The sequence below is a fragment of the Galleria mellonella genome, unplaced genomic scaffold (assembly GCF_026898425.1).
Source record: "Galleria mellonella isolate WM207_F2 unplaced genomic scaffold, CSIRO_AGI_GalMel_v1 utg55, whole genome shotgun sequence".
Lineage (NCBI taxonomy): Eukaryota > Metazoa > Arthropoda > Insecta > Lepidoptera > Pyralidae > Galleria > Galleria mellonella.
In genome coordinates, this window is record NW_026442115.1 from 6,055,584 (window position 1) to 6,082,791 (window position 27,208).

Consider the following 27,208-nt stretch of genomic DNA (forward strand, 5'->3'; position numbering starts at 1 on the left):
TTGAGGTAATCTGTTGTTTCACAAGCACCACTTGATGCACTTAAGTGAATATATCAGCAGAAAAATCCATATTTTAATGTACTAATTTTACTGATATTATAAATGTAAATGTATAGTGCTGAAATAACTCATAAGTTATTAATAAAGTAATTTTGTTGGTATTTTGGATATGATGCCTCGATGTGGTGCTGTGAAAACTTATTGATATGAATTATTAGTGTATAAATATATAAGTAGTAGCTGTATCTCATGGATTTGCCTATATAAAATATCCTATGTGCTAAATTAGGACATATGAAAGCTACTGGTGTACCTTTCTTTTTTTCGTGTAATTTTATTCAAATCCATTCAATATTTTTTGTGTAGGATTTATAAATTGTATATATTAGGACAGACTCTTGAAATTATAGTGTGCAGGTACGAGTAGTTTATTCTTAAAAAAAGCAACACATGAGGTGCACTGTCAGTGTTCCGTCAGTTGTGTGAAAAAACATGTACCAAATTGATATAGCAGACAATTGTAACTTGTAAATTTTATTTTTAATTTTTTTATATTTTTTAAACAATTACATTTCATTAAAATAATTGGTGCCTCATTTAATATAGAACGAAACTGAAACATACTAATACAAGAGAATATTTTCTTTTTATCGTTTCTCAGAAATAGTAGGATTGCCATTGAGAATCTATGTTTTTATTCTAAATATAAAAAAAATAATGAAAATTTTGAAGAAATATACACTTACGCGACAAAGTCGCGAGAATGAAACGTAGGCTTAAACACGCTTTCAGAAGGCTATGATAACGGATTATCCTCTTTGTATTGCAATAGCTGACGATCTGACGTTATCGCCGGCCTGATACCGGGATCTCGATAAAATTGAAGTCTTACAGTAGTTTACCTTATTTGTGTCGCAATCTTCAAGATCGCAACATTGAAACGACAGTGTAGCGGCGGAAATGAGTGAGTAGTATTCTTATTTATTTTGTATTCTATGCAATATCACCCGTGCCCAACAGTGGGATGTTTGTTTATTTATTTATAACAATTTACTTTTTTTAAATTAAAAGATAAAGTAAAAATTAATTAAATTAATACTCGGGCACGATGGAGGACTTATCTCATAAAAGGAATTTCTTCCAATTAACCTTTAATATTGGGATATTAATAAATTATTTATAGTAATGATTAATACTTAATATGACCGCCCTCAATTAGCAATGAAGATCTCATTTTTGGATACGAGTCCCACCTTAAAAAATAGGACAATATGGCCTATTATTACCACGCTAGTTAGGCAGCTTGGTGGATAAAAAAAAATTACTTAGAGTTTCCTTCACTTGTATTTGTGTATCGTGCTTTGTTTCCTCAGTTGCATTTTTTTATATACAACATAGAATGGCAAACAAGCTGACGGCCCACCTGATGGAAAGTGGTAACCGTCGCCTATAAACACGAGCAGTATCATGGACATAACAGAGTATACTGTTTCGCCCATGATACCCCCCATGCGTAGCCATTCCAGAGGACTCAGGTGTTATTCCTCCGTACCCAGTAAATTCACGCCATATCACACTCTTCAAACCGAAACACAGCCATGCAAACACAACTGCTTCTCGGTAGAAACACGAATGGGACAAAGGTACCCAAGCAATCGACTTTTGTACAAAGTCTCCCTCTGGCATTTTACAATACTCTTGGCACGTAAAAATTTATGATCCCTACTCCGTTATCATGCGGAAATGAAAATCGAATCTTTAAAGTAAATACGTAACATATGTGATAAAAATGACAGAGCGCCGGATTGAAGTTGAATTATGGGACTAGACATTTTGTTATTCTATTATTTATCTATGATATTCCAAAGCTGGGCAAAGGTCTCCCATCTCCTTCCAAAAGTTTCTGAGCCAGGACATTAAGTAGACAAAAAATTTTGTTTTTTATTTTAAATCTATAAACATATTTTCGACTACTTAGGATGGATTATTATCTATGTCAAAGGAGAAACGCTGCCAGTTTATTAATATAGCGATATCCAACAGCTTAAATTATTGGTTATAAGATTAGAATTATTTTGTGTAATTCCACTACCATTAGGAAGTGTGTGACTGCCAACAATCGAAGATTGACAACTAGTATTACTACCAGAAGTTCCACAACCTTCCATATTAGCCATCGATCTCCGACTGCTATTTTGTTCACGTACGTTTTGCGATTGCGACACGTGTTTCACCTCAAATGAGGCATCTTCAGACAAATTATTAGATTGCTAAGAACCAAGAGTTCAACACCCAAACTACGAATGCCGAAATAAAAAGTTAAAAAAAATAATTATAAACAAATAATCAGTGACATAGACTTTCACAAGGTAACACCTAGTTCAGAAAAATAGCTTATGATAAATGATTATCAAACCTAAGGATTTATAGCGTATCTTTTAACAATAACGTACTCTTTGCTAGTTCGCAGTACAAATAAGTTTGATGGTGATTCCTACATAGCCGCGTCATATAACGTAATTTATTGACGAAATGAAACTGAGAAGATATGTAGCTCTCGATTTCAACCCTTATAATAATAAAATCTGATACTGAAAATCGTTTTATGTTACTACAATTTAGATAAATTTCTGTTAATTTAACCCAATAATGAAACTCAGCAACTCTTAATCCTATCTTTAATTAGCTTTTGTAATTAGGTATTGATGTTCTAGCCATACGAGTATATGTCGTAGTGTAGCAAGCGACGATCCATCGTTGTGGGCAAGATAGGTATGCATGCTGCATTTTGCAACATAAATAGCTCTTATAAAGATCCATACTTTTTTTTTTAAATATTTAATAAATATATAAAGTAGGTTATCAAATCGATTATATTTTTTTTAAGTTTGTTACCTCATAACTCTATCAGTTGTAGACCAATTTGGAAAATTATTTTTTTATTTAAAAAAATATACGTATAGATTGATCTCATAGAAATTTTGTCAAAATCGGTTCAGTATTTTAGTTTTTCAATCAAAATATCTAGTTTTGCCACACGTGAAATCTTTTTTTTTTATATATCACAATATATTATAATTATTATTATATTAGTAAAGTATACAAACCTACCTATACAGAATATATACGAGTCTTTTGTTATGATAATTTATATCGCTATCTATTTACCAGGTATCAGATTTTTTTTATCTACATCTCACCTGGCATCTCAAGTGCTATGAAGTGCTAGTCGATAATGTTCCATTGTTTTACTGATACGTAGTTTGGAATGACAAGTAAACTAATATATTATAACATGGAATAAATTTATTATTTAGAACGCGGAAATTTAGGTGATCTACCATGAAATGAAATTCCGAATTTTCGGGCTCAATTTCGTGTTTTTGTTCATACCTAAATCGACCCAGTAAATGGAGCTTAACCTTTCGTTTATCATAAATCGTATCCTAATAGTCCAGAGGAACGATATTTTAACGTTTTTAATATATTATGTAATTTTAATATCAAATTTCTGTTTCGTTCGTCCCCGAAATTTCGGAATATATTTCATGGCAGGCCCTCAGAATTCATCCACGGGCGACACAGTACACTCTGTTATATCAATACGCGACGGTTACCACTTTGCATCAGATGTACCGTCAGTATGTTTGCCATTCTAAGTTGCATAAAAAAATATTTTTCTTTACCACATTTTTTTTATAAATAATGGATTTTTATATAACACTGTCTCCCACTTTTGTAAATCTAAGTAAAGTCAAATGTACATTCCTTTCTGTTTTGTAAAAAAGTACTTACCCATTTTCCGAGCATCTATTGCAAATATTATTGCATTATTTTTCAGAAGCCACTTGGCTCCTCTATTGTGCGGTGGTGCTGGCCACTGCCTCCGCTATCTCAATACCGTTGAGACAGAACCCGGAGACAATATGTATAGGGAAGGAGAACTTCCTACGCATCAGCGCGCTGGGCAGCTGTACAAAGTACTATCAGTGCTATGCGGGGAGAACATTCACGATGGAATGCCCGCGTAACACGTGGTTCAATGAAGCAAGACAGGTATAACAGATTTTATAGCATTTATTTGTGTTATAGCCATGTAGTTACAGTATAGAGTGAGCCACCCCTTCCTTTCCCGTGGGTGTCGTAAGAGGCGACTTAGTGAATTTAATAGCCAAGGGATGGGCTGCAGCGTCCTTTTTAAAACATCACCAAAACCTAACTGGTGATAATTTCGCAACTTACACTATCTAGGTGTATTAATTTTTTATAAATTAATATATAATTTATATATCGTCATAGTCGCAGAATACTGACGAATCTATATATGTAATATTTGTCAGATCCGTCAGTATTCTACGACTATGACGATATAGCTACAGAGTAGGGGTGGGTAATATGTTTATATTTTAATTACAATCTCTATCTAATAGATATCCAACCGATATAGGCGATATCGAAATGGGTAATGACCTTTTTCCGCCATCAATATCCAGAGGACGTCAATATATAGATATTGGATCGATATCCATATTATCCATGCCGACACTCTGTAGCAATCAAAACTGTTAGCATCCTTTGAATGCAGTACATTTATTAGAAAAACTAAACATTTTTCCTGAAGAGATATCACATATGGTTTCTCGACAATAAATGTTGATTCTCCCATACTACAGAACTATTTGGCGTGTTGACAAGGGAAACTAGAAAAAATAAAGTACCCCAAATCAATTTTTGAAATGGATGTCTATCTTGTTGTTATATCATCATGAGAAAATAATAAAACGCATTTCAGCAACATCGTATAATACAGTACCTAGGTAAAAGGGATCATAAAATTGTCTATACTATAAAATACGATTATGTTCACAAAAATTTCTGTCTATGATAGAAGAAAAAGAATTACCTGCTAATGTACATGTAGTACATTCATCATCATATCAGCCTTCAACTGTTCACTGCTGAACATAAGCTTTCTTGGGGATGTTTTGCCAGTAGTTGCCACGCTTGGCAGACGGGTTTGCAACCGCAGTTAATCTTTAGTGATTTTTTAAGAGGGACACTTCTGTCCAACCTTCGCCCTCCCTTAAACGACACCCACGGGAAAGGAAGGGGTGGCTTATTCTGTGTCGGGACCACACTGCCGATGTGTATATTAAATTTATTAAAATATTAGAATTGCAAGATTTCAAACGAATCTCCTTTAATAATTGCATGGCACGTAGTTTTAGTGGTAATCTATTTATATAAATTTTAATGATATGCGACACTGCTAATGATGTTATTCATAGTTATTCACAGTAGGCGTCAGATATGTAACATTGATTCTAACAGTACTCGTATTAACTCCTTGGAATCTTTACGCTGTACCTCTGGGTATAGTTTGAATATCTAATATTAGAAGACTGTATTCAATTATATCACAAACTCGATTAAGGCAATTCAAGCGTGGGCGATATCGGATTGTTCCATTTATTTGAATACTTTGTTAAACTTCAAGTGGGCATTGCCGCGTTAGTCAGTTCTATTCTGTGTGAAAAGCTTTAACTGAAGAGTGCATTAAAGGAAAATTAATTATTATTACCTTTTACTCGGGAGTTTTAAAACAAAGGTTACTAGTTCAATAGAAGCACTATGTAGATGGCTTGATTTATGAAACGAAACTTTAATACCTTGTAGTATAGATACTTTTTGTATGAAATATTTGTCCAGATATGACATTAATTTAGAATGACTGTTCTACTCTGAAAACCTTAAAATTTCAACAAAATGTTTTTTCATCCGTTTACGGGATACAAAAGATACATTATCGATTTACTAAAGATGAATGTACTTATATAAAAGATATCTAGATATCTCTAAAATAAAATGTAATTTTCATATCATAGTGAAATTAATTGTAAATTATTAATTAATTGTCTAAGAACAAATATGAAGTAAATTTCTAATATAATAGATTAAAGTCAAAATTGTTAAAATTATAGTAAAAACCTTTAATAAATCCATTTTAGCAATTATTTTATGTATAACGTTAAACTCTTAATTTCAAAGAAAATGACAGAGGTCTAATAGACAAAGAAAGTTTGTAGGAGTTTTTAGTTTTTATGCATGAATGGGTTAGTTCATGATGATCTATAAAACAATAATTTCGTGAAATGATCAAATTAAACTATTAGGTTAAAAGATAAGTGTAGAAAAATGGCGCCAAAAAATCAATCATATTGTGTTAATAAATAAAATTAACCATAATATAAATATATATAACCCATATATGTAGTATTGTCATAATTGATGTTTAATGTGTTTATCATATCAGATATTACCTGTCCACTGCTAAACATAGGCCTCCCTCTACTTTGGGTTACTAGTAGATGTCACGCTTGGCGCATTGGCAACCGCAGTTATAACATGTACTAAATTATATTTCGACATTGAACGTAAAAGAAATATTAGAAATGTTGATAAATATTAGGAAACTTTTTTTAAATTCACTTAAAAAATAAATAGCGTCCAATATATACGAAAAACGCTCAATATATAAGAAAATAATTAATTTCCTTTTCAGATATGTGACAGATCAGATGCACCTCCTTCTTGTTTAAGTGCTGAACCAGAACCAGAACCTCAACCCGAGCCAGAACCGGAACCCGAGCCAGAACCAGAACCGGAACCGGAACCAGAACCAGAACCAGAACCGGAACCCGAGCCAGAACCAGAACCGGAACCAGAACCAGAGCCGGAACCCGAGCCAGAACCAGAACCAGAACCGGAACCCGAACCAGAGCCAGAACCAGAACCGGAACCCGAACCAGAGCCAGAACCGGAACCCGAGCCAGAACCGGAACCCGAACCAGAGCCAGAACCGGAACCTGAGCCAGAACCAGAACCTGGACCAGAACCTGAGCCAGAACCGGAACCCGAACCAGAGCCGGAACCTGAGCCAGAACCGGAACCCGAACCAGAGCCGGAACCCGAGCCAGAACCGGAACCCGAACCAGAGCCGGAACCCGAACCAGAGCCGGAACCCGAGCCAGAACCGGAACCCGAACCAGAGCCGGAACCCGAACCAGAGCCGGAACCCGAACCAGAGCCGGAACCCGAGCCAGAACCGGAACCCGAGCCAGAACCGGAACCTGAACCAGAACCAGAACCTGAACCCCAGCCTGAACCAGAGGACGAATCTTCTGAAGACTCGGATGAAAATAATACCAATAATTCCAATGAGGATGCAGCTTCCGAAGAAGATAATAATGAGGATAATGATAATAATAGTAACGATAGTGGAGAAGGTAACGATGATGATGCCGTCATCAAGTTTATAAAGTCACGAAAAATGAAACTAGAATCCGAAAACGACGAAAATTACAATGTGGTTGCTGATGAAGCAGCAAAGTTAAGAAAAGAAGAGACGTTTGAATCTGGAAGTGATGAGAACGAACAACAATATGAAGTACAGAAAGAAGAAGAATCAGAATTGAAACGATTATTTAAGAAACTCACCAGACATTTTGCTTGAGCTGGCTGCATTCATAAGCATTTCCTAGTAGAATATACTTTTGTAATGCAGTAGATTTGTATTATAAATATACCTAGATATAGGACATAAGTATAAAAATTTAATTTAAGTATTATTTTTAGAAACACTGTGCAATTTTGTAAATATGTGAAAAAAATGTAATTATACGTACGTCGTTTAATTTTTTTTTTAATATAACCTTAGTCGTCGTAAAGTTTCCAAAAACTTTAAGAGAAATAAAATACTTGAAATTTATTTAGCTGCTGCAATCTTTACCGAATTTGCGGATGAAAAATGAAAATTCTTCTTAGAAAGGCTCAAATTAACATTTGATACTAAACAGTCAAGTAGGTGATGTATGTTGTATGCGACTTTTTTTTTCTAATTATCTAGTTAGTAAGAGAATGTAAAAAAAGATGTGTTGAATCAGACTGTAAAACAAAAAGTCTTCGTAATAAAGGCTACGGGAATAAAGCACTGTAGGTTGTAAAAAGAACTGTCCAAATTGGTTTAAAATTAAGAAACATATCACATGATATACCTATAAAAATTCGCAATTTTTAAAACGGATTAGATAATTGACGGCTTATTTAATCCGTGATGAGCAAGTATAAAGAAAAAAGAAACGATGTGCTATTAAATAATTCGGGTAGTCTATTTTTTCCTTATATTTGTAATATTTTCTGTGAGAGTAATTTCGGATAACTAAGTTACTAATTGTAAGTACTAAGTTACCTAATTGTGCCAAATTTTAAACTGACAGCAAAAACAAATTTGAGATTTAATTATAAGAGAGATTATGTCTCTATTTATAGCTATTTTAAAATTTGAGTTGATATAATAATAAATTTGATACTTGATAGTACACGACGAACTTATGAGCATTATAATAGAAGGTAAGATAGGGGGAAGGAGGGAAAGAGGAAGACCATAAGGAGGCGAAGTTACATAAGGAAAGGCAAGGAAAGGTATTGTGAGATAGATAATAATAAAAATAAATATTACAAATCAATTTTAGCAATTTATTACATTATTATACAAAATAAATCTCAATACAATAATAATTATAGTTAACACAACCAAAGCAAACATTAAACATTGGATTTGAGAGATATGCTTATGTCTCTAGGTACAAGACCGGCCGTAAATGCATCGGACATAAGTAACATAATGTAGGTTATTCGTAGTTATAGGTTAACATTTAAAGTATGACTTGTTAGAGTTACACTACTCACCGGCATATAACGCCATTTAAAAATACTGGCAATTTCACTCCAACATGACCAGTCAAAGTTACCCAAATTACACAAGCAATATTGCTAGCTATAAAAAATAAACATCTAAAATTGTACACAACATAGCAACAGTGTTAAAATTAAAGTACAAATATTGAGCTTGGTGCACACTAGCGCCACTCGTTTCAGACAAACCGCATCTACATTTTCGATGTTGTCCTATCCAAACACAAATAACGCTAGTCCACACCCACGTATTTAATTCCTCAGTCAAATATGCTTTACGCATCGCAATATAACAAAAGGTCAAATTATATGGTCATACAAGTACATATACACTTCGCTACGAAGTCAAGCTAAACCCATACTGACATACTTCAAGATTAAATATATCAAAACATGGTCCACCTAACGCACAGTATAAAAAGTAGCAATGAGTAGATATGTGATGTGTTAAAATATTATAGAAGTTCTGTGACGGTGATAGTTTTATACAAATATTAGATAGTAAACAGTTTCGGCGATTCGACAGCGTAATCAAATAGTACGTACATAATTATTTACGTACGCAATTATTTGTACAAAACTCTAACCGTCACAGATCGTTATAAGCCTACCCTAAAGCGTATATAATAATAGAAGTACATGAGTTTGTATATCTAGCGATTTATAACAGTTAACCATACTTTGACCAGATTCATTTGCCCTACATTACACGTTCCATATTCTCAAATAACACAGTACTATATGCGATAAGTATCAATTTACCACAATGTCTCGATTGCATTATTTGACAATATATAAGGTACGTAATAAAATCGAAAAATATCACCACATTAGCATTACAATTTCGTCATATCCATGATGGCAGACTAAAAAGTATAAACAAGTTTTCAAAAATTAAAAATATTAAAATTGTTTATTAAAAGAGTACTGTTAATATATTAAGATATACGATTGACGATTAAGTAAATAAATAGAGAAACAAAAAAAAATATATTTACAACATATAGAGCATGCCATGCCATGGATGCAACAAATAACATTACCCGCCAATAAACAATTCCAACATACAAATCCGTATTCCAACTACAGCCTATGTCTACGGCGGTTACATGAAAATATCACGAGAGCGAATACATTGCATTCCATTAGTATAAAACGTCTGTATCGATTACAATAGAATTTAAAGCGTGCTCTTAATGTTAATTCCTATCAAATCCATCAACATTGTTCAGTAAAAAAGTACGAAATATGTGTGATTGTACAAAACTTTATACTACTTAAGATGAACGCATGGGTATGGTATCTAGGTATTATGATATAGAAGACGTTCCTAGAGCGTTCCTAGGCCGCCCGGGCCGTTCCTGTATATGTAAAATGGCGGAGGCCGACGGGTCAAAACAGGCCTATATCCTTTTTAAGGTTTGTTTGCTTCCACGCGGGTAGTGCTGAGAAGTCTTCTTTGGTCATCCCGAAAGCCTCCTGCAAAAAGATATCGAGATAAGCACTTTATAGTATTACATTTTCGAGAGCCTACACCTCTTAATTTTAAAATAATAAATTCATGCTTTTCCCTTAGCTACAGACATAATAATTTGTTAAAGACATAATTTTTCTTTTTTAATTTTGTTTTGTCGTCGAGTAAAAATAAAATGCGTCACTGTTGCTCTCATCCCTAGGGTGTCGTAAAAAGTATGACAATGGATTGACTGCGACACAAGGATTCCCATTTTTAGTCCAAATCGCAGAATTAATAAAATTTTCTGAACAAAGCACAAAGCTACGTCCATTGTCTTCATTTATAATGATTGATAATAATTTATCAATAAACATTAATATGTTAAAAAAAAATTGGAAGGCATAGAACGCCAACACGTTTGACAGATGTTGTATGAATGAATGAGAAGATAATTGAATTAACTATGAATAAACTGATATTTAGTTACACCGCAGGGAATTTTACCTTCCGTAAAAAAATACAAAAATACCTTGAGCACGTTTTTAACATAATGTGACTTGCTCAATAACAATTCCCAGTAGCGTGTACCGCAAGATTCTTTGTCTATGGTCAGATTGAATGAATTAATACTTTATTGTACATACTGTGGTAATTACAGGTTCATAAGTCAGTAATATGGTGTAACACAATACCCTTTTACAATACCTTTTTTACGATATTAAACCATTTCATGGCCTTATGTCTAATAAAATATAATTACATTACGATATACAATGATAATAATGTGATGTGTGCATGCATGTATGTATGTATTATGTTTCGAGTATATTTGTGATTATGATATATTATAATATGTATATTTATTTATTACATACATATATAGTCATACAAATGTATTATTACGTTTCTATTATGTGTTTTTGCCTAAAAATAATGATTTAGTCGAAGTTCTGTGCCACTTTTTTATACCTGGAAGTCTGTTTCGGAGAGGTGCCGTTCGAGGTGATGTGGATCGACGTGATCAGGTAGAGGGCGCCGCTGCAGCTCGGCTAGAGATAGCACAGCGTCGCAGCTAGCTAGCCGCGCTAGTTCCCGAGCGCCGGCCAACGTCTCGCCCGCCTTGTACCCGTGCTGAAGGAACGTGCGTATATCGTACAGTGCGCCCAAGCAAGAGCCCAACCCTTGCTTATTAATAATTTACACAGAACAAAAAAGAATGTTTTGTATTGTATCCGAATTAGAATTACTGTAAAAAAATGCTGTCCACCCACAGTGCATGCACTTACTTCTTTTTTATTCTGATATTTACAACTTTACAAGTAAAATTTTATATAATTTACAATAGGTGTAAGTGATAAAATATTTTAAGCTGGTTTTCCGTGATCATAATCCGACATAAAAAAATACAATACAGGATATTATCAGGGTTATTATATAATTTGTTGACAAACTTATACTTGTTGATAAAAGTTGACTTATTTTTGCCGAAACATTTGTATGGAAACTATTTTTATAATCTAAGCAAATTAAGTTTTAATTCCTAATCAAAACTATAAATATATACAACTATTACTTATTCAATTAATTAGAAGTTGACTGTCAATAAAATTATAAGAATTATATAAAAATTATAAAAGTATAATATACTTTTAAAAGTGCATCAATTTAAATAAATTATCTAAATAAAATCCTATATATTTTATATTCTATTGCATAATATATCACAAACCAGTCAGATCCAGACATCAGTAAGTAATAAGACCACCGTTGTTAAAGAAATATTATCTATGACTTTACAATCCCCTTCCCTCTTACCAATCACCCAAACAACCACCATAAACAATTATAGTACATACCGCAATATTAGCCTCGGCGGCTTCATCGTGCTCTCGCCAAGTATCAAACAGGTCGGTGAACTGCTGAGGCTCAAGACCGGCCGCTACTACTTGGACGTCTGGTTGTTGTGGTCGCTCGCTTGGACCGCTTGCATCGCTTCCAGCGTTCGGTTCACTTCGCTCGTTGCGACCACGTGACACTGTCCAATAGGCTTCAGCTGTTCGAAGTGCGGCCACTCGCATCGCTTGCCATCGCGCCGCGAAAGCGCCGACGCCTAAAAATAGAATTTTATCTTGTCAAGGTAAAGGGTTTTGTCGCAAACAAGCATACAGCTCGTCTAATGGTAAACGGTTACTGTGCCCTATGAACGCTTGCAACACTAGAGGTCATGTGCGCGTTGCGTTTAAATTTGTAAATAATTTACAAAATTTGTAAATTGAATAAAATGATAATGAAGGACTTATCTCCAGAGAGGGTCAGATTTTCTTTGTCTCAGAGAGTGTCAGATTTTCTTCCTCTCACTTCAGATTTGCAAGAGATCGATATGTTATGAAGAATTCAATTTGTAGTCCATTAATGAAATTTTATTCATAAATTCTTGTTCAAAACTTGAGAGAAAAATGTAAGATACAGTTTTAAAAAATACTCGTTTTAAGTCAAACATTTACACATACCGGCGTTTCTTTCTGCAGGTTCAAACTCTCCGTCTTCCCCTCGAGGCCACCAGCCTTGCCATAGCCATACTGATTTTCCGTCGTCTAACAGAAATAGAGCTGAAAAAGTAAAAATAATACATTTTTAAATATTCAAAATTAAACGTAACTTTAGATCATATAATACTGACAGATTTATTATTTTACTGATCTGATTATTATCGAATAACTTAAGATTGTGTTCCACAAAAAAAAAAAAATGACTTCAAATGTGGCAAAACCAGTTATTTTGATTTCAATATATATATATATATATATATATATATATATATATATATATATATATATATATATATATATATATATATATATATATATATATATATATATATATATATATATATATATATATATATTATACAGAGATATAATTGACAGAGTTCTGAGGTAACAAACATAAAAAAAATACACAACCGAATTGAGAATCATTTTGAAATTGGTTAACAAGTTATTATACACTATACAATGATTATTGTTGTAAATTTTTTTTATACCGTATAGGTGTAAATTATGACAAAATAGTTTTACTATTAAAAATTGTAGTTACCTGGTTGCGAAGCCGAATATAACTCCTTTTGTTCAAAAGGGAAGGGTGTCACCAGGTGTTCATGGCGGAGGGGTGACAGCACCTCATTGGCTTCGAACTGGCCCCCCAGGTCAGTGAAATGGAACAGGCGTGGTGTCACTTCTCCTCCCGTCCGACCACCGCTCAGCACTGAATTATAATATTGCTTGTTGGCCACACCCAAAGCATCCAGCACTTCTTTCGGCTCCTCTCCTTCTTTGACCTCTGTGATATTCACATCCCCTGCTTTATCTCCGAACAAATAAGTACACTTGCGCGCTATCAACTTATTGGCCAACTCGATTGCTATATTCTTAGTGTGTTTCAAACTTCTAGCACCATGCCAAATGTACAAGCAGCCCTTCTCTGTGTCGACGAGAAGTAGCGACCCACGGCTGCGTAACTGTCGCACCGAACATGGTACTTGTAGCAGATACGCCTCGTTGGACAGGTTACCTCGCGTCACGAACAGTTTGTATCGACTCTTATCTGTGTCTTTTTTGCCTTGGTGGATGATTAGGTTGCCTTGGAAGAGATTGAGGAACGCCGGCGGCTCGTTTCCCTGCGCGACCCTCAACTGAGGGCCCTTTTCTCTATCTAATTCCACTGTGAGTAAAGCCGCAGCACCTTTCTCATTAGAAGAAGCATCTCTTCCCTGCCAGCAGAAGTAGGCGCATCGATCACGGCCGGTTATATTATGCTTGGAAGGTTTCCCGTTAAGTTCTCGGCCAGTTACTGTTATTTGGTATTCCCATCTGATGATATAGCTATCGCCAGAGAAAAACTCTCCCACTTCGGAGTCGTTCTCCACTTTTTGGTAATCGTACTCCTGTATTACCCATTTACAGACCGACTTGGTCTTTATATCGTAGTGTCTCAACTCCTCCTTATCGTAATAGTGCGTACCGCGGCCGATATGGGACCCTTCTAAAATGAGATCTGGGTCCTGGTACTCATTCGACCACATTTCCTCGGCGTCGCATGGCGTTATATCGACACTGTTCGATTTATTCTCCTGCGGCTTCACCTTGATGACGCGAGAGTAATCAGGCCAGTCTAGGAACTTCTCTTTGAATAAGATGGATTCCATGTGCTGCGTTACTTTGGTTAGAATGGCCCACTCAGGTCTTTTATTCGACGATTTGAGAGGAGTGTTGGATTCCTCTCTGGCACCTTGGTGTATGGCTGCATTTAATGGGTTGATGTGACACTCTTCATAGTTGTATCCACAGTCGAAGAGCTCTTGTGCGAGTTGGGCGGCCCGTCTCCTGCTCTCGAGAGGTACATTTTTTCCATACCAAATGTACATTTCTGAGCCAAAATCGAATACGATGACTTTCGATTGGTTCAACATAGCAATCTTTGGCATCTGACCCCAGTACTCTTTGATGGGGATAAGTTCATCATCTAATACCTCATAGCACATGTTTGTTTGTATGATGCAGGACTCGTATATTTCATCTTCGTCCACTTGGCCAGTCTCTATTGGCTTATAATCTTCTATGCCATCGGTGACGCCGAGCAACGACCAGAACTCGTTCCAGTGCTTGTTCGAGTAGTTCTTAGCGTGTTCGTCAATCTTGATTACGCCCGTTGAGTTTTTGCAGCCGAGATCTTTTCTGTTATGTATATGTGTCGCGATGTCGGTACTGCGATTTCTGTGAAACAATACAATTGGATTATATGTATATAAATAAAAGAGACCCATTGCAAGATTTTTTCACCTCTTCTTATGCATTTAAATTTGGATGATATTATGGATATTTAAATATTATATATGAATTTAAGGTAAACTGAACACTAATATTTTACGTAAAAAGACAATATGTAACAACTTTCTATTTCCAGGATATTGTTATAGGCGACAACAAGAACACAGCATTTAACACCAAAACAAGTGCTTGAAAAAAAATCTAATTATAAAAATCTATAATAATATTATTACACTGGCAGTAAAAATAGTCTTAAGAAAAGAGATATGCACCCAGCGAGAGATATTAACGAGTTATAATGTAAAATCATTAATGACTTTTAAAAATATTCGTACGATACCAGAACTCCTGTTGTTTTGGTATATGTAGTATTTGGTATTTGTGCATGTTTTGTCCTATCCTTACTATAATAATAAGATTTTATAATATTATAAATGAATGAGTGAATGAGTATGCTTTATTTTCATTATACAATATCGGGAATAAGCAGTAAAACTACAGAACAGATTTGAACAAAAGTTGGTATGTGGGTAAGTTAAATCCTACCTAAGCATAAAGCATACTGTATGTAATGATTTACGCAAGTAGAGCCGTCAGATATAGCTTATCTTAAAAAAAATTATCAACATAACTCACTTCTCTATTACGTTGGCGTAAAGTCCAATATACAGGAACACTTGGTCGGGCGTGATTAGTATGAAACAATCGCCACGGTTCACGTTCGTATGCACAGGCTCCACCAGTCTGGTCTGAAATAGAAAGATATCATGTGGAATATAAGCATAATGTATACTTCTGTTATTATAGTAAAATACTTATATATTCATACTACTAGGTTCTAATTACCTGTAAACGCGTTGAGACACGAACATGAATATAAATTCGTGTAAACAAAGCAAGTCTTTAATTTAGTCACTATCACTACATCGTATATAAAACCGTTTAAAAACAAACTCGCTGTCGCTGTCTGTCCGTCCCTATGTATGCTTAAATCTTTAACTCTACGCAACGGATTTGGAAGCAGTTTTTTTTTTAAATAAATAGAGGAAAGAGGAAGGTTTATGTGTATAATACATGCATAATATAGTAGAGAAACACTGATAATTTTAAAGATTTCTAATGTGTTGTGATGTAATGTGCACCCGAGCGAAACCGGGGCGGGTCGCTAGTTTACAATAAATAATACTTTTCATGATCTGTATAAAATAAAATACAAATAAATATATTATTTATTCAAGTAAGTTTAATCTCACTGTTTATTTTTTCAATCGCGATACTTTTGGATATACTGCGTATGGGAATGTGAATCTACAATTTATTTCATATGTATAGTTAGAATCAGTTTCAAAGGAATTAACCATTGGAATTACCTTTGGTGCCAATATTGGTTTTTTATATCTATTATTTGAATCTGTTTGAATCAAGAAATATCGAGTCGTATATTTGTACGCTGTACTCCTTTACAGTTGTTTAGCTGCTATACGGTCCGGCATAAAATGGGCCACCCGTTCGTCACTCGTGGATGTCATAAGCGACTAAAGGAACTTATTGTGTGAAAGACGAGCAGCAGCGTCCGTCTTTAAACATCACCAAAGCCTAACTACGGTTGCCAACCCGCCTACCAAGTGTGACGACTACTGTATTCCCCATCATCCATGTAAATTCCCCAGTAGGGGGAGGCCTATGTGCAGGGACGTTATCGGCTGATATGAATGAAAAAATACCTGTACGCGACGTCGACCCTTCACGTGTAGAAGCGTGGGGCGGGAGGGCGGCGCGGCGACGGGCGCGAGGGCACTTCGCAGCGCCACGTGCGCGAAGTCTTCCTTGCTGGCGAGAGCCGCTAGCGCCTCCGCCGCCAGGCCGCAGTTAGCCGACACTGGTCAGAAATTATAATCATTATTAAAAAGGAAAAAAAAAAAACTAATTATTAGAACTATTGAGGACAGAAGGGGAAAAATGTTAGGACACTTGATACGACACGACGAACTTATGAATAATATAATAGAAGGTAAGATAGAAGGAAGAAGGGGAAGAGGGAGACCGAGACATAGTTACATCAGGCAGATTAAGGAAGGAATTGGTGTCGTGTCGTATCAAAGGTGAAGAGACTCGCTGAAAATCGTAGTGAGTGGCAAGAGCTCCACCGACAGGAGCACAGCTCTTAAATAGGATAGATAGATTAAAAAGTCCGTAGATACATTCCAGAGGGAAACTTTGTACAAAAATATTTTGCTTTGGTATCTCTGTCCCATTCGTATTTCTACCGTGAAGCATTTATTTGCATGGCTGTATTTCGGTTTGAAGGGTGGGATATGGCAGTGATTTTACAGGGTACAGAGGAATAACATCTGAGTACTCAGAAATGGCAACACATGGGGAGTATAATGGGCGAAACAGTATACTCTGTTATATCCATGATACTGCTCATGTTTATAGGCGACAGTTAGCACTTATCATCAGGTGGACCGTCAGCTTGTCATTCTGTTGTATAAAAAATAAAAATTCAATATTTTATGTAGATAGCTACATAAAATATTTTTTTATTTTTTATTTTTTTTTTTTTTATGGGAAAACAGATTAAAAAAAGCTGACGGCCTATTAGAAAGTGGAAAATTATATACGTAAATATGAACAGGATTATGCAAAACACTAATAATACTGTGACATCCATTATACGCTTTATGCTATATACAGACATAAATTGCGCTGCGGATATTACTAAAAAATAAGTAAATTTAGTTGTTATAGCGCTCTGTAAAAGTTGTTAGTAATGCGGGCTACCTGTCCCATTGCTAGTAAATACCCTGTCATACCGACCTCCACGTGGCCCCACCTGAAAATCATAGTGCTGAATTCCGATCCGAACATCACGATGGGCTAACTGACCTACCTTTTCTTTATCACTTATCATCCATCACTGATGCTCTAGCAGAGTATACTCTTAGCGCAGGCGGAGTCACCATTTCACTATCATTCATTAAAAAAACAACTTCAAACCGAAAAACAGCCATGCGAACAGCTGATTGGCAATGAATATAATTCAAGTTTATATCGAAACAATTTTTAGTTAAATTAGATTATAGATTTTTCTACTAAATATAGTTGGTATTAACAATACCATAAATTTCTCACCTTTCTCCTTTAACACTTGCTCCCGTATGCCGGTGGAGGAAGCGATGTACTCCTCCCTCAGATCTGTTCTAGCTGCGAGCGCCTTGAGTGGATTCTTGGAGCCAACTTGTCGCCGCTCGCGTTTAGCACGCCGCGCCCACTCACTTGCTAGCCTGTGCATACATTATTTATTATTATTGTTAAGTTTCGTAAGTACACATTATATTTTAATTTAATAACTACCGGTTTAACTTACGTGCAATTAGATCGAGAAAGCTCCACTAGTTTCGGGATCAATTCGTGATCCTTAATCATGAGCGACTGTGATGCGAGCGTACATTTACACGTAAGTAAAACCGATAGTTTTTACATTACTTTTTACTATACGTATAGCTAGTTGAAGAGTCGCTGGTGATTGTTGAATAAGTTAAAGAAGGTAGTGGAGTAATTATTTTAATCAAACGCAAGTAAACTCAGTAACGTCTGTACGTAGTGTCGTGTCTACACTCACAGATTGAATTTGTAGTGTTGTCAAAAAAAAAATAGTACAAATTAAAGTATTAATTCTTAGAATTCTAATCGCCAGATGCAAATAAAGTAATATATAATACAATTATATGTATAATATAGTGCTAGTGCACTAAAAGATTGTGAGAACATTAATTGCAGTTAGTAAAAAATAAAATTATTTCTAAAAATATCAACAGGAGATCGAATGCCCTGAAAATTTCGAACCTAATCTCCAAAAAGTTACACCACAATAACATGCATAAATTCTTGTTATCCTTACACATGTTATAAATGTAAAAGTGTGTTTATTTGTTTGTTACCTCTTAGCGCTTTAACTGCTTAACTATTCACTATAGAATTTGATGATAGACCGCTCTTTTCCCCGGTCACAAAGACGAAGTCAGGCATAAAAACTAGTATTGGAATAACTTACAGCTGTCTTGAGCCACTGTCAATGGCGTCCAGGTCGACATCCACGGCTGCCTCAGGAGTTTTCTCCTGCTGCTGGAGGGGTGCAAAGAAGGCGTGGAAGGTCTCGTCGTCCGCACGTGGTACACGCACCGGACATCCCGTCTTCTCGGGGCCTGGTGATGTCTCATCATCTGAAGATTAAATGGATATATTGATAAAATCATGATATACATTATTAGCAATTAGTATCATGTTTTTGTCAGGAGAAGAACAGTATCATTCACGTTAAATATTTTTCTTTTATATTTTTCATTGATATATAATAAAGGTAGCCTAAACAAGATAGCCTTTATTGTTCCCTACTAAACGATATAGTAGTAAACTGAGCAAAAAGAGAACAAAAAAATATAAGATCACACTGAGAAAATAATTGGCCGCTTTACTAGAGGTTAAGCTATTTCTAGAGTACATTGTGTTAAAACCAAACATAAACGTATAATAAAACTATAAGTAATCTTAGCATTGCACAATTTCATATGGGATTTCTATAGTAGGAAAAAAAAATTAAAAAAGTCGTCATAGAATTCCATACATTACTTCTTTACAAATAGTAATAATAAAATCGTAAAGATAATTATAAAAATTATAAAAATGTCCATTACAGTCTATTGTTTCATTTCAGCACAATATACAGGATAATTTGCATCTTTTTTGTGTTACTATACTTCTTACGTTTTTATGGAAGGTTAAAAAAAATTAAGATCGCTCGTTACATTACTGATCTGGCGTCCATAAGCTACGGTAACTCCGTTTGCCACTACAGTGGTCAAATAAAACTTGTTGTTTTTCGACACGTGTGTTTTTTTACACACAACTTAGGGGAAAATATTTGGTTTCACTAGTTAAACATTTATCTTAAAAGAATGCGAAGGATTTTGATTTCCCCCGTATATAAAATAGTACCAATCAATGATTTAAACATTAAAGAGGGTTGAGATTAGCACATTAAACACTCATTAAAAAAGTACACTCACTTTCATCAACCCTGCTGATGCTCTCGCTGACTGAGTGGCTCCTCTTGAACAACTCGCGGTCAGGTCGTGTGATCTCCTTGGGTTTCGCTTCGGCGGCGGCGCTTACGACTGCGCACGACGCTGAACGCAGCGGACCGGACGCGAAACCGTTCGTCGGCGACGTTGGTTGTTTCCGGGATCTGAAAAGGTTTTCTGTTCGTTTATAACTTTTATTATAAAGATACTAAAAATACACAGTGGTATTTAGTCCTGAACGGAATTTGTACTATGTGTGCTAAATAATTGATAAATATATTTATTTAAATACTTGGTTTACGGTTCATACACAATACATAGATACTCCGACACAAATGCGGTGTGTATCACACTCGCACACACACACACCTACATGCATACCCACACACGTAGATATACCTACATACATAACTACATACGCACATGCTAGTACACAAATACAAAAAATACAGTCTTCTTTTTTAAATACAAACACTACAAACGAAAACTGCTACAGACATATATTTTACAATCAACCAGTGGTACAAGGAACACACAATTAATTGAGTGATTTGTTATTTCATTTTATTACTAGAGAATCGATGTCTATATACTAGATAATCAATTGGTATTATATGGAGTCGCGTCTTTTATAAAAATTATATACAGAAAAAAGAAATATAGAAATATATTCGAGTATTTCTTAGTATCCAAAACAGAAAAGGAAATTAAGTGGGCAGAACTAAATATAGAAGAGATCTCATTTAAAGATAAATTCACCTTTATTCACATCGTCTCTATAATTATTGCATAAATGTTACCAATACATACAACAAAAATAAATAGGAATATTATATATTAAGGTTAAAGGACAAAAGGACGGACATTACAAAATGAGGTCGGTACAGGAAATTTCAACATTTCTTTATCTAAATATAATGCTACAATGTAAGCTAATGGTCAACTGTGGTATCTATTCTAAATATTGTTTATTTAAATTATTTGAATAACAGCTCTTGGGTTTCAAGCCAGTTCGTTGCAATTTCGTTTTAACACGAAGTAGTTATAATACTCTATACAGTTTGGTTACTCTCAGACCCTTTACATTTTAACAGTTTGAAGAAAGAATCTATCTATTATCGCTTGCATCGCCATCAGTACATACATACATATTTTTGCATATATATGTACAGACCTCATTTTTTTATTAAGTAATAAATATCTATATTAGGCCTGCATAGACGAGAGATAATCCTAGCTGCCAATTTTCCATTGTTCCCTCTTTGCCATGTTATTTCTTTTTAACACAGGGAACAAACCAGCATGTAACTTACCACGTAGTAAGTGAATATGAGTACCCACCTACCTATGAGTACCCACAAGAGTAGAAGCATTACGGGCGTGTTTGTTGACTTTTAAAGATGGAATATGCCGTTTTCTTGAAGATTTTAACAAAACAATTAAACTAACCGGAATTTGTTTGGCGGTGGTACACCAGGGGACGCGACAACAGAGGGCGGGGTTGAGACCGGCGGCGGCGTCATAGGTGGTGTAGTGCCCGACACTTTGTCCCGCTCCAGTCGTCCGGCGACCGTGAAACGTGAAGCATCGTTCTGGGGTACACGTTTGCGCCATCCCTAAAATCAAAAAAGAAAATAATTTATTGTATCGAAAATAAATAAATAACACTGGGCATATATGTAGCGTAATCTAGTCCACAGTAAGACTCGTTTGGGTTAATAAGTTGCAGTAAAAAAAATTATCTGTATTAAATTTTTTTATATAAGTATAGTTGGTAAAAAGCATATGACGCCTTTTATAGTAAGGTTATCTGTCACTTTTTTCAATCCTTGAGTCATGCAGATCTTGAGTCACATTGTCCAGAAATTAAAATTTTAACAAATAAATAGAATAGAATACTCTATTTGTTTGCTAATATATAGCAGGTATTAAATTAACCGCAAAATATAAGATATCCTACTTCAAAGTATAGGTCCTTTAATAATAAAAGAATAAAATGACTCACAAGTATGCCTATTATACAGAAAGAAATTACTCATTATTTGTAATTGTTTAGCAACCAAATATAATTTTCAATTACTCGTATATTATCTGGTCATTAAAATATCAATGTTTATATTTCATTGTTTTAATCGTTAGCAAATAAATAAATAATAAAAGTACACTAAATAACAATAAGTACAAAAAATATATAAAATACGTGGTACACAAATTATTAACATGAAATCCAGTATAAGAATATTTTACCCTTTTTAAAAATCTAAAAAGGGCGAAAATTAGGGTGTATATTTAATTACTGAAACTTATATTACTTCACAGTGGTTTTACCTCTATAAAAAAGCTAAGTAAATTTTTAGATAGTCATCATATCATGTGTAACTTTCTGCTGCTGAACATATGCCTCTTCCATAAAGCGGAATTTTTTACAAAATCTTACATCCCATACCGAAAAATAGCAGGCACAAAAATAAAACGAGTAGACACTACCGATTGCAAAAATTGTGAAAATCGGTTATCCTTTAATTCGCAAAAAAAAAACCACCTGTGAACCTCCTTCTTCGGAAATCACTTAAAAAGTTTTAATCACCAGAAATCCTTGATCTTTCGGAGTCAGCCTTAACTCAAAGGCTAAATTTATTAACGCATTTAAGTACACACCAATAAATACATTGTTTTTTACCGCAATGAAAAAAGCCCCAGAGGTCGTATGATTTAAACGACATTCCTCTTGCATACATGACTCTACATTAAGGGTTGCCACTATTGTAGTAAAATATTGAGGTAAGTCTTTTTGGTATATTAGGTGCACCTAACTTTATGAAATTAAGTAACCCAAAAATTTCATTTTAATTACTTAATAATAATTTGATCTATCTGTAATTTATTTTACGTTAATCATCATTAATCAGCGGTATCTTCCGGAACAATTCGAACGATGGATCGGCTGAATATTTCATGAAATACTCGTATATATTAACATAATTAATATTTATATTGCAAATATGCTTTGAAGCTATTCAGTAATGACAAATATCTGCTGAATAATAGACAAAATATAAGAAAAATACAGAAAATACATTACTTCAAACTTTATTTGCTCTAAAATGCGACAACCCTATTTACATTGTGCATTACGAATGTATTTGCGCAATGCGAAATTGTTGAGGCCTAACTTAGTGGTTAAACTTGGGGGGAAATGTACGAGTACGCTTTGTGGTCTAAAGCCGGCGGTCCATTCATTTGGGGAGTTACAAGTTAGCTTTGTTGCTAAGTCGCCACAGGGTCTACAGATAAATGTAGTACTTGCAGAGAAGACGCACTGTCCGTAGGGATGGTATATATGCCATGTAAGGAAACATTTATATTTAAGGTCGTTCATGTTCATTGGGAGAAATCCGACTTGCACCATATCGTCATAGTCGTAGAATACTGACGGATCTGACAAATATTACATATATAGATCCGTCAGTATTCTACGACTATGACGATATGCGATGCGTTATATGAAAGAGTATATTGCAATGGAAATCAGGAGTCCAAAAGCAAATATTTACTTAAAGTCTATAGTACAATTACAATTCTATTTTGTGTAAAATGTATGTAAAATGATGTTGATTATAATAAAAATATGCTCAATGCTGGTAATGCTAGATGGGGTAATAAATTTTGGGGTATTTTGTCTTTTATAGCTGTTATGGTGAAAGCAACATTTGACTTGCTCGCCCACTTTTGATCTAATTGAACTCCATCGTAGCTCGGGACAAGTTTGCTGTCCAAGACAAGACTTTTAACGGTGTTTGCATTACTGCAGAGTTAGTGTGAATAGCGTTTACTTGTACTGTGTTCTCCTATTGATAGGAGTACGAGGACATGCTATTTGTTCCTTCTCCTTTAAGTAGATGCATAGGAAACTATCACTTTAATATATAAAAGTACGATGATGCCAGAATAAAACAAATGACAGGCGCAGTACTTTGATTCGATGTTAAGTAGTATTTACAAAGCCTTAAATCCTCGTATTTTGTTCCTACAATGAAATTCGCGGAGTGATTTATAGAGACAGCCTTCGCTTTCCCCCGGGAGTACTTATTACAATATAATAGGTCCTTCGAGAGAACGACCGGAGATATGTTCTTCTTCATAATGTACTAAAATATACGAGGGTATTCTGCGCGACCTTCAACGTTAGACAAAAGTTGTTTTAACGACGAGACCCACGTAGACTTTTAATTACTATGGTTTGAATTTATTTGGTTTATTATAGAGTTTATGTACGAGTATTTTTATAACTAAATTAAACATGGACATGATTATGATAGGTAAATATTGTAATGTTTTTAACAATTATATTTTTAATGTTGTAGTAAGTAATGAATAATAATTGTACAAAATTCCACCACGTGCCACCTCAACCATGTAAAGAAATATAAAATTGAAAACTGGTGATTCATACTTTTAAATCAAATGTAACAAATTTTTTGGTGAGCATTCGTAAGAGAATGAATATCTGTGACAGATAGCTACCTTTATCTACGTTTGATTATCACTAAATTGTGAACGATATGCTCTAAGAGATATAGCTCCACCCAATTTCTGGTGAAAATGTCACGAGGGGACAACTGACCTGACCTGATTTTTAGATGTCAATCATCCCTCACACCAGTGAGGTAAAACGTAAAGCCAGATCACGGCAAGACTTACTATTTCCTTTTTAATCAATGAATAATTTAAGATCTTATTCCACAAAACTACTGAATTTATTTTGATAAAATTCTTATGAGATAATTTCGAAAGTATTTCCTTTCATTCAAAGAAAGGCTTGTAAGTGACGAGAGTTATGAGCTAACAAACTTGTATTATTAAGTATTGAAAATCTCCTCCTTTTTTTTAAAACTGATTAAAAATAATATAACTGTAAAGGTACTAACCTGAGCAGCTGTTTCCAATTTATTTCGTCTATCAGCTAAGATGTTTGTTGCAAGCTCAGTCTCATCGATGTGAACTTTTTTCTTCTCATCAACAGCGGCATTCAGATTATCCTGTAACAAATTTTTTTTTTATATTTAATATACAGATGCAAAGAATCGATAACCGATGGGGTTTCTTCCCCATCGGTTATCGATTCTTTGGTTCTTGAGTGAAGACCTCGTATGGGCAAACAGTGCATGACGATACCCTAGAGTGACGAGCTCAAATGGATTGCGGGGAGTCAGTGGATGTAGTTGGCTTGGGACCTTTCCTTATGGCAACCCATGAGAGAGGGCTATGTTCAGCAGTGATATTAATGACTGTATCGTCATCATCATGATGATGACGATACAGATACGAATAACTAAGCGAATAATCTCAAAAACAAAACTTTAGTGATTTACGAAAAATATGTCTTTTTTATATAAATTTATGAATAAGACACGGAAATAATACTTAATGTTCGATATTATTAGCTTATTTAATTAACAACTGATTTACTAGTATGAAAAGGTGAAATTGGAATCACTAGTATCTTTTTGAAGTGAATTTAACACCTGGATGTTATCGTGTTAATTGTGGCAGTTTCCAAATTTCATTTTCGTTTTTAACCTGAATATTTTTTTTAGTAAAATGTTGTTTTATTATTAGAAATGTGCTGTGTGGTCCCGACATATAATAGGCCACCCCTTCCTTTCTCATGGGTGTCGTATTTCTCACGTCACAAGTCTTATTGCGGTTGCCAACCCGCCTGCCAAGCGTGGCAACTACTGGCAAACCCCTCCTTATAGGGGAGACCTATATTCAGCAGCGAACAGTTTACGGCTGATATACTAAAAATTAGTAGAAATCTCCTTTAAAAGAATGCCATTATTTTCGATTTCAGCCTACATATTTTACAGTGGTTAAATTTCAGTTAAAAGGCTGTATCAAGTTATTGTGATGTTTGTTGATAAATTTTAATAAATATGTAAATAATTATGCATATTAAGACAATTAATAGATGCCTAGATCTAATAGGTCTTTGCAGAAAAACGTACTTTTCCTTTTACGTGTTAGCTAAGGTTAAATTATTGAATGTTATGGAACGGATTCGTCCCGGTCTATACTGTTGGCATATCGAATTAAGTCCTATTAACAACCATTTCCTTATCGCACTTGTAAACATACAGTACTTCTAGTAAAATCAACTATGTGTCATTTTTCCTGTGGTGTCCAGTAATTTTCAACAAAAAAAAAGACTATTAACAATTACATTGTTAAAGATTTTAAGATAATCATTGAATTACTGTTTTTAAAGTACTATGAAGAATACTGTTGAAATTATATTATTAGTAATAAATGATAATAAGTTAGACAATAACACAACACAGTGCTTGTCTGGTCGTGAATCTAGGATATCTATCTTTATGAGAATTAAGACAAGGAATTTAAAACAACGTAGAATATACAGACCAGAACTAAATTACAAAAACATATTGTCAACAGTTTGCTGTTTTAAGACAAATTTAAATGATAAAATTGAACACACATAAATTTACATGCCACTGATAAATGCTAAATAGGAATTCTAATATTGAGAGCATAGGTTATAATATTATTAGCTGAAGCGACACAATATAACATTAAGATGTATTCATCAAATAAAGATGATTTATTCAATAAAATATATTCTAACTAATAAAATACCTCTCATTGTGCATTAAAAATATAAGTAGTAGAAATATGGTAAAAGACAAAAGTATGGCTGTGCTCTTCAAATGTCATAGAGTAAGAAACATCAAAACATGTTTACAGACTTATAAATGTACAATATTAGTGGGAAGTAGGATAATAAAGGCATGTTTATGGGATATCAGAACTCAACATCAACAAGGGTAATGGCGAAAAACTTTCTTTGACGAATGTCAATGACCTTTTATTGGCACACATCCAGCGAAAGGGCAGAAATATCATTATTTCAGTTGTAACATAAAAATATTAATAATAATAATGTGATATGACATTATGAATGCGACTTTCTTTAATCAATAACGAAACTAAAATTTTCGAAATGTTTTAATTAATTGATGTTATTGAGTTTCAAACTTATGACATTTAAAAAAAAATTATATATACCA

At 34.4% G+C, this 27,208-nt stretch overlaps 2 protein-coding genes across 7 annotated transcripts in view; one reads left to right on the plus strand and one right to left on the minus strand.

Annotated features, from left to right (window-relative positions):
- Nucleotides 1–830: 830 nt before the first annotated feature.
- On the plus strand, nt 831–7,694 carry LOC113521488 (circumsporozoite protein-like). Of its 2 annotated transcripts, none has more exons than XM_026907023.3 (3): nt 831–964; nt 3,842–4,056; nt 6,563–7,694. In XM_026907023.3, the coding sequence occupies exons 1-3, from the start codon at nt 961–963 to the stop codon at nt 7,511–7,513; spliced, it is 1,170 nt and encodes a 389-aa protein (XP_026762824.2). In that variant the 5' UTR covers nt 831–960; the 3' UTR covers nt 7,514–7,694. The 2 variants fall into 2 exon arrangements, with proteins under 2 accessions (XP_026762824.2, XP_052754947.1); XM_052898987.1 differs by lacking the exon at nt 831–964 and adding an exon at nt 1,743–1,747.
- An 820-nt stretch (nt 7,695–8,514) lies between these two features.
- LOC128199961 (supervillin) overlaps nt 8,515–27,208 on the minus strand; it is an 85,550-nt gene continuing 66,856 nt past the window's right edge. For all 5 annotated transcript variants that reach the window (XM_052898982.1, XM_052898981.1, XM_052898979.1 and 2 more), the window contains 12 exons: nt 25,049–25,159; nt 21,570–21,736; nt 20,106–20,284; nt 19,094–19,262; nt 18,172–18,323; nt 16,761–16,915; nt 15,673–15,785; nt 13,307–14,982; nt 12,721–12,819; nt 12,067–12,320; nt 11,180–11,341; nt 8,515–10,233 (listed from right to left, as the gene is read on the minus strand). In XM_052898982.1, coding sequence (XP_052754942.1) covers nt 10,147–10,233; nt 11,180–11,341; nt 12,067–12,320; nt 12,721–12,819; nt 13,307–14,982; nt 15,673–15,785; nt 16,761–16,915; nt 18,172–18,323; nt 19,094–19,262; nt 20,106–20,284; nt 21,570–21,736; nt 25,049–25,159 — 3,324 coding nt within the window. In that variant the 3' untranslated portion in view covers nt 8,515–10,146. The remainder of the gene's footprint in view (nt 10,234–11,179; nt 11,342–12,066; nt 12,321–12,720; nt 12,820–13,306; nt 14,983–15,672; nt 15,786–16,760; nt 16,916–18,171; nt 18,324–19,093; nt 19,263–20,105; nt 20,285–21,569; nt 21,737–25,048; nt 25,160–27,208) is intronic.

Excerpts from the sequence above, each read along its gene's own strand:
- LOC113521488 (XM_026907023.3), top strand. Across the intron at positions 4,057-6,562 it reads GGTTCAATGAAGCAAGACAG|ATATGTGACAGATCAGATGC; the intron begins GTATAACAGATT and ends TTTCCTTTTCAG.